The 10,666-nt window shown below is 47.9% G+C and overlaps 2 protein-coding genes across 3 annotated transcripts; one reads left to right on the top strand and one right to left on the bottom strand.

Moving 5' to 3' along the window:
- The first annotated feature begins 592 nt into the window (after positions 1-592).
- Positions 593-3,277, top strand: LOC123093367 (2-hydroxy-6-oxononadienedioate/2-hydroxy-6-oxononatrienedioate hydrolase). 2 transcript variants are annotated; one of them, XM_044515325.1, is made up of 5 exons: positions 593-1,350; positions 1,441-1,533; positions 1,656-1,723; positions 1,912-2,061; positions 2,870-3,277. In XM_044515325.1, the coding sequence occupies exons 1-4, from the start codon at positions 685-687 to the stop codon at positions 2,051-2,053; spliced, it is 969 nt and encodes a 322-aa protein (XP_044371260.1). In that variant the 5' UTR covers positions 593-684; the 3' UTR covers positions 2,054-2,061; positions 2,870-3,277. The 2 variants fall into 2 exon arrangements, with proteins under 2 accessions (XP_044371260.1, XP_044371259.1); XM_044515324.1 differs by lacking the exon at positions 2,870-3,277 and having other exon boundaries at positions 613-1,350; positions 1,912-2,540.
- LOC123093368 (ylmG homolog protein 2, chloroplastic) lies at positions 2,724-4,131 on the bottom strand. The gene is made up of 3 exons (XM_044515326.1): positions 3,823-4,131; positions 3,513-3,727; positions 2,724-3,147 (listed from the first exon to the last, which is right to left on the bottom strand). Exons 1-3 carry the CDS (start codon positions 4,048-4,050, stop codon positions 2,895-2,897), a joined length of 696 nt encoding a protein of 231 aa, XP_044371261.1. The 5' UTR covers positions 4,051-4,131; the 3' UTR covers positions 2,724-2,894.
- Between the last annotated feature and the right edge of the window lie 6,535 nt (positions 4,132-10,666).

Below are 10,666 nucleotides of genomic sequence, written 5' to 3'. Positions count from 1 at the left end.
ATAAATTTAGATGGAGGGAGTATTTGTCAAAATTTACCAAAGAAAAAACAGAATTTTTTGAATTTTTATCTTTTTTCGTCAATTGTAGTGTTCATGGGGTGCATTTGAGCTCGGGATCAAAACAGGAGTTTTGAGCTTGACCCTGCTTTATATCAATGGCACCTTGCTGTGAGTGTTTTTTTTTGGATGATCGCTATGAGTTTTCCTTTTTAAGAAATCTTTGATCTATTCATCAAACATCGTTGTAGTTCAAAAAAAAATAGAACTAACAGAAATTACAGCAGGTCCATATAACATCCAGCGACGATAATTGGCTACTCCTTTTGGTGTACTGGCGTGTACACCAAATTATTTGAAAATCGTTGATCAATATGAACACACACACACCTGCACATTGTTTGTTTCCCATTTTTAACCTAGAAATTTCGGCATAGCCACACTTGTACTCGTACTCCCTCCGTCCGGAAATACTTGTCATCAAAATGAATAGAAGGGGATATATCTAGAGTACATACGTACGTACTGTATGAGGTATGCCAGAGCCGACAGAATTTGCTTTGACGTGTCGGTGCTCCGGCGAGCGGCCACCGCTCTATACGGCTATTTAAGACCCAGTCGACTTCGTCCGCTTCATTTCGTCGCTCCAGCTGCTGCACTGGTGCACGTGCTCGGCGCCGCGCCACCATGGGCTTCAGCTTCCTCCCCGTGATGGAGTACCTCTCGCGCCGCGCCTTCCACGCCGCCGGCCTCTGCCCCCACACCGTCACCCTCCCCTGCGACCCCGGCGAGGGCGGCGGGGCTCGAACGATCCACTACTGGGCGCCGCCGGGGGAGCCGCGCCTGCCGCCGCTCCTCCTCATCCACGGCTTCGGGCCCATGGCCACATGGCAGTGGCGCCGACAGGTGGGCCCCTTCTCCCGCCGCTTCCACGTCGTCGTCCCGGACCTGCTCTGCTTCGGCGGCTCCTCCCCATGCCCCTCCTCCCCGGCGCCCTCCGAGTCGGCGCAGGCCGCCGCGCTGGCCGCGCTGCTCGACGCGCTCCCGGGCCTCGCGGCGACGGCGCGCGTCGCCGTGGCCGGCACGAGCTACGGCGGGTTCGTGGCCTACTCCCTGGCGCGCGCGGCGGGGCCCGCGAGGGTCGGCCCCGTGGTGATATCCAACTCCGACCTGCTCAAGACGGCGGAGGACGACAGGGCGTTCCTCGAGCGCGCCGGCGGCGAGTGGGCGAGCGCGGCGGACTTGCTCATGCCGCTGGACGCGCGCACGGCGCGGCGGCTCATGGAGCTCTCGTTCTACCGGAAGCAGGTCACCTCCATGCTGCCGGACTTCCTGATCAGAGAGGGCGTGCAGGTGGCCCATCCATTGTTGCCTCTGCACTACACTAATAATTGATCAATAAATGCCAGTACAGTACCGATCAGTGATCTTGTCAATTTGCAGAGACTTTTCAGCGATAAGAGGGAGGAGAAGATCGAGCTTATGAAGGCCATCACTGTAGGGACAGATGAGTTCCAACTTACACCCTTGGAGCAGGTAAAACTCTGCACAAAATGAAGAGCAAATTCGACGCAGCCGCACTGTATTCTGTTTCTGAAATACAGTAGTGTATCTTTCAGAACCTCTGTTAACTATGTATTCGATCTTATGAATGGCAGGATGTTTTGCTCGTCTGGGGAGACCATGACCAGATATTCCCTGTGGACAAGGCATTCGCTGTCAAGAGGTAATCCATAGCTATCCCAGCGCAAGAACTGACAGTGACTTGAAATGGTCGATCTTACTTCTGCTCCACTGCACACCATGGTCCATGTATACAGTATACTGTAAATTTTCTACGTATACTGTGATGCAAATTTACAAATCGCAGCATAACCTCTTGCGTGATTACTAGTGTGCTTATGATGGTTTCAGGTGCTTAGGAGAGAATGTGAGGTTGGAAATCTTCAAGGAAACCGGGCATGTGCCGCAGATGGAGGACCCGAATCGGTTCAACGAGGTCGTCTTGGACTTCTTGCTTGCCTCTCAAAAGTCCCCAAACCAGCATGATCAGTAGTTCAAATGGTCAGCTCCGTCCTGAATCCAGAGTACCACAGAGCATTCCTGAACTTGAATATCCCCATACAAAGTTTGCAGGAATTTTGCTATACATATGACAATGCTCCAAGTTGTTCAGTAATGTTGCTAGTGCATCATACTCCCTCAGTTCCTAAATACTTGTCTTTCTAGGCATTTCAACAAGTGACGACATACGGAGCAAAATGAGTGAATCTACACTCTAAAATATGTCTACATACATCCGTATGTAGTAGTCATTTGAAATGTCTAGAAAAACAAGTATTTAGGAAGGGAGGGAGTACATTATATGTTGTAAACTAGTATATGCTTCAGCCAATAACACCACCTCACCCTTCAAGCAGCAAGAATGCTTGGATCCATTCAGGACGCAGTAGCAAGTACAGTGGCAGAGAAGAACCATCAAATTCTGACCTTGTCATGTAAATTATGTGGGTGTTTTTATAAGACGATTTTCATTGAAACTATATGCTGACTGTGCAGATCCAGGAGGCTTTGCTTCTTAAAACGAATTGTGCCTAAACGGCTGTAGTTAACATCAATCCTCAAAGATTTAGAAGCCAAAGCGATATGTTTCTTAATGTTTATTTTCCCTTGTTATGTGTGAGACATGGGGTTTTTTGTTTCATTTCCTCAAGCAATCAACAAAGTGAGAAACTTATCAGATACCAAAAACATGTCATTACAGTCAAGCAATTTGGTTCCTCTACATACACATTCATCAGAAGAAGAAGAAAAAACAGGCCTCAGTGGTAATTCGACATGCCGAATGACAGTATGCATTTGATGGTTACAGAGCACTCCACAAAATTGCATGAAGTCTAGCGAGCACCAGCAGCCTCTTGCGATTTCCCCGGGCGGAATCTCCGCATCCATTTCCTCTGGTTGGCGGTGAGCTCGTCAGGGTGCACGGAGCCGGACGCGGCGTTCTGGGCGGGGAGCTCGGCCGGGAGCGCGGCGGCGGTGCCGGTGAGGGCGTTGAGCACCAGGAAGGCGAGGATGGGGGACAGGTCCAGCCCTCCCAGCGGCGGGATGATGCCCCGGAAGATGTTCAGGTACGGGTCACACACCGTGCTGCACGCCACAACAACATCTTCAGAAAGTCACCAAACCAAACTGTACATCTGTTCCGTGAAGTGAAGCAAAAGCCTTTCTGCTTTTGCACTGTCGCGCCTCCTTACGACTTCTAACCAAGATTATGATAGTGATTGCGATCATTGCGTCTTAGTGGTAGGTGCCAGTGACCAATTTTAATTCCCTACGTTCTCTGAATCATCCAATGCAAACAGCACTACCAGTAGAGTACACGCTAGCAACTGAAAAATGGCTACGGAAATGTGGTGGTTTTCTTGTGTCGTTCGATTGGTCTGACGCATCATTGTAGATTGTATTGCTACTGCTGGGATAGTGCGTTGCGTCTTACAGTTTGCAATGTGTACCTGAGGGGCGAGACGATGGCGGGCGGCGTGTTGGGGAACCAGGTGAGGACGAGACGGATGACGAGCACGGTGTTGTAGAGGCTGAGGAAGCTGTTGACGCCGTTGGACACCACCATGCCGGCCACGGACCCGCCCAGCACCGCCGCGAAGCAGCCCTCGCCGCCGGCCAGCGGGCACGCCGCCTGCCGCATCGCCACCATCCTCTGCCTCCTGCTCTGCTCCTCGCATCGGCCGGGCCTACGGCGTCAGTTCGGAAGATCGCCGGCGCGCGTTTTCACGAAGCTCCACTAGGGCGTGAACGTTTGCGTACCTGAGAGAAGGTGGAGAGGTGGTGGCGGAGGTCGAAGAGCGGCTTCAGGAGCGGGTGGGCGGCCGCCGCGGCGGTGAGCTCGTCGAGGCGGCGCGCGAGAGGGGCGAGGTCCGGGGCGGGGAGCGCGCGCGGCCGCTGGGCCCCCGGGTACGGGATGCGGCGTACGGCGAGCAGGAGGGGCGGCGCCGACGCGTGGTGCTGCTGCGGGTCGGCGTGCGGCGAGGCCATTGGATGAGAGTTGGAGCGGGCACGCCGGAGAGACGTGGATGGGACACGAGACGAGAGATTGGAGATAACGTTCGAAGCGCGAGATATTAGAACTTTTGCGGTTTGGCCCTTGTGGCATTACGAAATTTGCCAGAAATCCTCAAAAAGATACGGATATTCATCATGTGTAAAACTCAATTCCTTTGTTTGGCATGCAGCTCCCGTCTACTCCCTCCGTTTCAAAATAGGTGAAAATGAATAAATCTGGCCCTTATCTAAAACTTCAACACAAAATAACCTCAATCTAGGAAATATTTTATAAAATGGCCCTCTTTTACATGACGCTCGGGGCTAGGGCGCCATGCCAGAGAGCATGACGCCCCGGGCAAGGGCACCATGATAACGACATGTAGTATGGCGCCCCGGCGTAGGGCACCAATGCCATATAGCATGACGCCCTAGCCTGAGGCGTCATGCTATCTAGCATGGCGCCCTAGTCTCGGGCGTCATGCAAAAGGGGCCATTTCGTGATTTTTTTTCCAGATTGGGGCCATTTTGTGTTGAAGATTCAGATAAGGACCAGTTTTGTCCATTTTCATCCAAAATAGATGACCCAACTTTATACTAACTTTGTACTAAACTTAATATAAAATTGAGTTATCTATTTTAAAACGGATGAAGTAACAGGTATCATGCATCATTTTTATTTAGAGCAAAAGACGGAGTAGAGAACAGACGAAGTTGAGGAATCATTGGACTACATAAACTAGTATAGTAAAATAACTGAAGTTGTATCGGATTAACAATTTTAAAATAAACTTTATTTGCAAAAATAAAAAATCAATGAACTTGGAACTTGGAACACCGCAAAGAGAAAAACTCAAACAAGGACGCAACATTGCACCTCCGTAATTGCACGTCCTTGGGAGCAATGAGTGAGGTGGTCGCTTACAGGTTTGATTGAGTTGGATGTAGGCGCGGGGTGCGGTTTGAGCTTCCCGATGACCTTTTTTTTTTACCGTTTCGTCTATAACTATTTTCCAAATCGGAGGGGTTTGATGGGTTCTAGATGGATGTCGAAGATTGGGATTGAGTGGAGAGTGAACTCTTTCAAGCTGAAAGGTACTCCCTTCATTTTTGTATACAAGGCCATAAACCCATACTACAGGTATCAAGATAGAAATCAACGCTTACTTAAGCTAATGTTGCAAGCTTGTCTTTTCTCCTCGCTCGACGTGTTAATTAATGTGTATTTTCCTCTTCAACGCACAACAAGACAACCCTCTCACTCCTCGTTGGTTGATTAATGTGGTACATAAAAACTAAGCTTCTTACTCCCACATGCATGCAAGGGGTATTAATGTCCTCGGTTGCTAATACGAGGTAAACCTCATCAATTTTACCTCGATTGATGTTAGTGGCCTTGTATAGTTGAAAATTGTAATTTTGATAGTGACCTTGTATATAAAAACAGTGTCAAGCTAGAATATATGCATCAATGGCTATTTGACAAGCTGGATAGGTGTACGGGCATTCAAGCATCTTCTTTTTGCCTCGGGTAGGGGTTTGTTTTTTGAGAGAAAACGGCGGGAGGAGTTTATTCAAGATTATAGAGTTACAATTAAGAGGCAAGAATTCCTCCATACATGTGGTCCTCTGTGTAGTTAGACAACGGTGCTACTTCCAGTGTGGCTATATCATGCCAAACAATCTACTACACTATTCTGGTTGCGATGAAGCTTTTGCGAAATAAAACTTCCGAACACCTCTCAACTCTTTGATCTTCAATGCTAGATGGCCATATGGAGAACGAAATAGTGAATCGTCTCTGAATGCACAATGATCGGAAGCTCAATGTGTTTGCAGGGCTAGAGCCATGCCTTGCACCATTGCATGTATCTCCGCCTCCAACACATCATTGTAGTTGAACTGGTATTTGTATGCAACAAATATGATCATCTTGTCATGATGTCGAAGTATCATGTCAGTTGCGGCCTGAAGAAAATATGCCCTGGGGGCAATAATAGAAGTTATTACTCCATCTATTCCTAAATATAAGTCTTTTTTATAGATTTTAATATATATATATATATATGTATATATATATATATATATATATATATATATATAAGTACATACGGGTGTATATATACATAATTTAGAGCATAGATTCACTTATTTTGCTCCGTATGTAGTCCATATTGAAATATCTAAAAAGAATTATATTTATGAACAGAGGGAGTATTTATTTCCATGTCCGTAATTGATGTTTATTGTATGTGTTATAATTGCAATGGTTCTCGAGTCCGCATAACCAGGAGGCTCATAGAAAAACTCATATACATGTGCGGGATAATAAAAGGTAAAATTGAGTTCTAGTCTCAGCTCTAAGACTAGCGTGTTGTAGATAATTCTATTTTCCTGATCATGAGTATAGTTATGTAACAAAGATGCAGGCAACTTTGATGACACGTTGTTGGAACGACACATATGTTGAATAGACCCAACCAATTGATATATACTCCGAGATCATATCGTCATTCAGTTATTAGTAGAATCACGCAAAATTTAACGTTTACATAATTTCTTAAACCATGAGAGTATTAAGCATACTCATAGCAGATGATGTACTTTCAGGTTGTTGTAACGTCAACCGGGTGATCATAATTTCGGGTTGTTCCGATGGTCACAAATCGCTAAGAGACCTCATGTTCGTGCAGCTCTCTAACTATGGGATTGGCAAAGCAATTTAGTACTCCTTCCGTAAAGAAATATAAGAGTGTTTAGATCACTAAGAGTGAGTAGGCAACAAATTGACACCCAAATTTTTTTGGCTTTGCCCACACTTTGGCAAGCAAAAATTTGGCATCAAATCAAGCATGCTCTAAAGTGTAAATGTACTTCCATTCATGATTTTTTTTTGCGAAACCATTCATGATTTTTTTTGTTAAAATACGTTGTGTGAGATGAAATCTAGTACTCCCCCTGATCGGTATTAATCGTCGTTGATTTAGTACACCTAATATGGATCGGAGGGAGTACGTACGTACGCCTAATAGTTACTAGTTTGAAGACGCACCTAGGAAATCTCGTCGACTAATCGTTTTTCCTCACGTCTCTCGCTCCTGGCGGCTGGAACCCTAGTCGCCGCCAGGAGAGTCCAATCTTCCAGCGCCGTTCTCCGGTGACCCCCCTCCGCCGACGACCCCGATCGTCAATGGTGAGAGGGATCGCCGGATCCACGCGTGTGGATCGTTTTTACTCTCTTATAGTCTTGATGTTTAGGTTGTTCATCGTCTTGCTTCAGCGACGACGATGACAGCGCTGAATAAAGATTCTTCGAATCCTTCTCTGACAAGGCCATCGGTCCTATGATTGGGGATGAATTTGGAAACCAGTCTATTCAAGTAAGGATGGCGTGACGGCGGCTGCATCCTCGTGGTGGACCTGTGTCCTCGGGCTCCGTCGTTGCGACGATGTTTGCTCCAGCGTCGGTGTGGAGCTTGGGAGGTAGTCCAGGAGCGGATGCAGATTGTGGTCTGTATCGACGATATTTAGAAGATTGGAACATGTGCTATGTTCGTGGTTCGTGGATAGCGGGTATGATTTCCTCCTTCGGCGTATTAGTTGTGGTGGGGTGCCAGATTTGGAGTTCGATGGCGTGTCCGGGGTATTGCCCCGGTCTGGTTCGTTCAAAGACAAGGGCTTCACTTTTGGTGAGCCACCTTGGAGGTCCGCAAAGCTGCATATCAGCAATGGAGCCATGTCAAGCTCGGGTGAGGAGGTGATTCGTCATTATTTTCTTCAGTGGCTGCTATGGTGGTGCCGGAGGCAGGTGACGGACGGTGGCGTCAAACTCAGAGATGTTCTGCTATCTTTTCAGTTTTGTCATGTCGGTCCTTACGTGACTTGTATTTTGATCTTTATGATATGAATGAGACACATATTACCATGAAGAAAAAGAGTACGTACACCTAATATGGATCGATATTAATCGTCGCTGATTTAGGGTGCGTTTGGTTGCAAGGGCGGTCATGAATGGGTTGGGATCGTTCAGAAAATAGACATGTTTGGTTATAAAGCACATGAATGGTTCGAGCCAAAAAAAGAGAATATGCCATGAAGATGCTGAACCGTTCCACCCAACCAAATCGGTCGAATCAAATGGCCACCCTTTGCATGCATGACTATGTGAGCATGACTGGTGGTCCCGTCCTAAATAATTAGCTCACCACTTATATTCAGCCAAACACATGAATTGAATGGTTCAATCCCAAAAAAATTGAACGGTCCCAACCCATTCATACGACACCTTCAACCAAACGCATCCTAAGTACACCTAATATGGATCGGAGGGAGTACGTACAATAAAACTAAGAAACACCTTCTTGCAGTTTTTTATAGATATCTAACCTTTTTGGCACACAATTATACCACACCCTCTGTTTGTAAATGTATTTCGTTTGGGAAACGTTTGTGGCCGACCGACCGGCCAAGCGTTCGGCCGGTCTCACCACTCACTTTCTGCGAGCTCACGTTAACCTTCTTCTTCCTCAATTCAATGTCTCTCCTTTTGTCCTTCTTCGCCATCATCCATGGCTTAACCAGACAACCTCCTTGGCGCCCAATGTCGCCTCTCCGTCCTGGCCAACGAGCCCCTCTCCCAACCCTCCTTCTCCTCAATTCACATCCCTCGCAGTCATGGCTGCTTACAACCCTCATGGATCCCAGCGATGGCCTCCACCCAACTATAGCTGCGAGTCCCTGTTGGCGAAGCTACGGGAACCGTCATTAGGGCGCTGCAACGATGCAGTGGTGGTTTCGCGCACGAACTTGCTACAACGGCCGGCGACGACTGCTACAATGAGCGGCGGTGGTGGTGCGCACGGCCAAGGCACGATGTGTTTTGCTGGAACTAGCATCCGCGTGCGCTACAACCGGCCACAAAAATGCTGCATCCGGCCAAGACATCACCCGGCGGCATAGGCGGCATTGTGGTGCGAGATTTTTGCTGGAACCGACATAAGAAGAAGCTACTACAGGCCAAGGGATTGCTGCAACCGGCCATGGGTGTCCATGTGGTGCAGATGAGATGCTGGAACTGACAACCTCGCGTGCTACAACCGACTATGAAATGGCTGCAACCGACCATGGCGGCGATGGTGGTGATGCGTGCGAGATTTGCTGGAACCGGCATTCCACAGAGCCGCGACCAGCAAGCCGTTTTGCTGGAACCAACAGCCAAAGATGCTGCGACCGACAAACATTTTTGCCGGAACTAGCCTATGAGACGGTGACAGAGCTATGACCGGCGCACCAATTTGCTCATTTTGCTGGAACCGGCAACCAAGTATGATGCGACTAGCGAGCATCTTTGCTGGGTAACAACAAACTGAGGGTGTTGGGACTAATTCTTTGTTGGCTGGAGTTGTGATCGGTGGGGATCTACAACCGTGATGCTGGAGTGCTACAACCGTGATCAGTCATTGCTTCGACCGGACACGACACTGACCCGATAGCCATGGGCGGTACCCCCGTCGGAGCTTGACGAGCACAGCCATAACACGGCGGGAGAGGTTGCGACCAAGACCACACGGAGCTGCAAGCGGTTGCGTGCCATCTACAACTGGTGAGGGCAAGGCTGCGAACAACCATAGGCGCTGCTTTGATGCCAAGGTCAAAGGCGGCGAGCTTCGACGGAGAGGCCGAGGGTGGCGAGAGTGATGACCGGGGGAGGACGAGTGGATGACCTGGTGTGAAGGTGTTGACCGCACTGCTTTTTTTGGGTGGAGGCGAGATTTCCTTTTTGGTTGTTTGCTTTAGGGATGGACGAGGAAGATAACCCGCATCGGATGGTTACAAGAGTTTTAATGTTATACGGTGGGAAATAGGCCGGCCAAAAGTTTGGGCCGACGCACCGGCGCCGATCACTCAGGAGTAACATGTTTTGGCAGTTCAGTTACATTCAGGAACATAGGTACTCCTGTAATAAAGCTGCTACGACAATTAATTTGGACTAGCTTGAAAAAAAGTTGTGCGCATGTTTTCATTAAAAAAAATACATACAATCCTCTCCTACGTCTAAACAAACATCTCCTCACCATCGTCTAAAAAAACATCTCGAAAAAAAATCCTTACATTCATCTAAAAAAGGAGAAAATTACCACCGCAGCCTACCAGCGAGCGGCACTTTGACCTCCATTTAAAAAATACCGAAGCTGCTCACCTCCATCTAAAAAGAAAATACATTTAAAAAATAATCCTCATGCTCATCTAAAAAATTTGGCCAACCAGTTTGCTGGACGTGCATAGCTAGTTGGCCGCTCTACACACGACGCTTAATGGGTTTAATAATTGGAGGAAGTAGTACATAATTTGGCAAAAATAAATAAATTACAACAGGACCAGATTCAGCTAGAACGCTATTGTGAGCGCGAACCAACCTGTGGTTGGATGGTTAGAGGGACTGTGGTATCCCCAGCCCACCAGGGTTCAAATCATGGTGCTCGCATTTATTCCTGGATTTATTTCAGGATTTCCGGCGATGCATATTCAGTGGGAGACGACGAGGCGCTTATGGTGACTTCGTAAATCTCAAGATGATATGCCGGCTCAGTATTTCGGAGGTGCTCATAGG

This window comes from Triticum aestivum, chromosome 4B, assembly GCF_018294505.1.
Source record: "Triticum aestivum cultivar Chinese Spring chromosome 4B, IWGSC CS RefSeq v2.1, whole genome shotgun sequence".
NCBI lineage: Eukaryota > Viridiplantae > Streptophyta > Magnoliopsida > Poales > Poaceae > Triticum > Triticum aestivum.
Note: the sequence above shows the minus strand (reverse complement) of the source record. Positions and strands in the feature narration are given on the sequence as shown.

Coding starts and splice junctions, on each gene's coding strand:
- LOC123093367 (XM_044515325.1), top strand. CDS start 685: ATGGGCTTCAGCTTCCTCCCCGTGATGGAGTACCTCTCGCGCCGCGCC. Junction 1,534..1,655: donor AACTTACACCCTTGGAGCAG/GTAAAACTCTGC, acceptor TATGAATGGCAG/GATGTTTTGCTCGTCTGGGG. Junction 1,724..1,911: donor AAGGCATTCGCTGTCAAGAG/GTAATCCATAGC, acceptor TGATGGTTTCAG/GTGCTTAGGAGAGAATGTGA.
- LOC123093368 (XM_044515326.1), bottom strand. CDS start 4,050: ATGGCCTCGCCGCACGCCGACCCGCAGCAGCACCACGCGTCGGCGCCG. Junction 3,728..3,822: donor ACCTCTCCACCTTCTCTCAG/GTACGCAAACGT, acceptor TGCGAGGAGCAG/AGCAGGAGGCAGAGGATGGT. Junction 3,148..3,512: donor GCCATCGTCTCGCCCCTCAG/GTACACATTGCA, acceptor TGTGGCGTGCAG/CACGGTGTGTGACCCGTACC.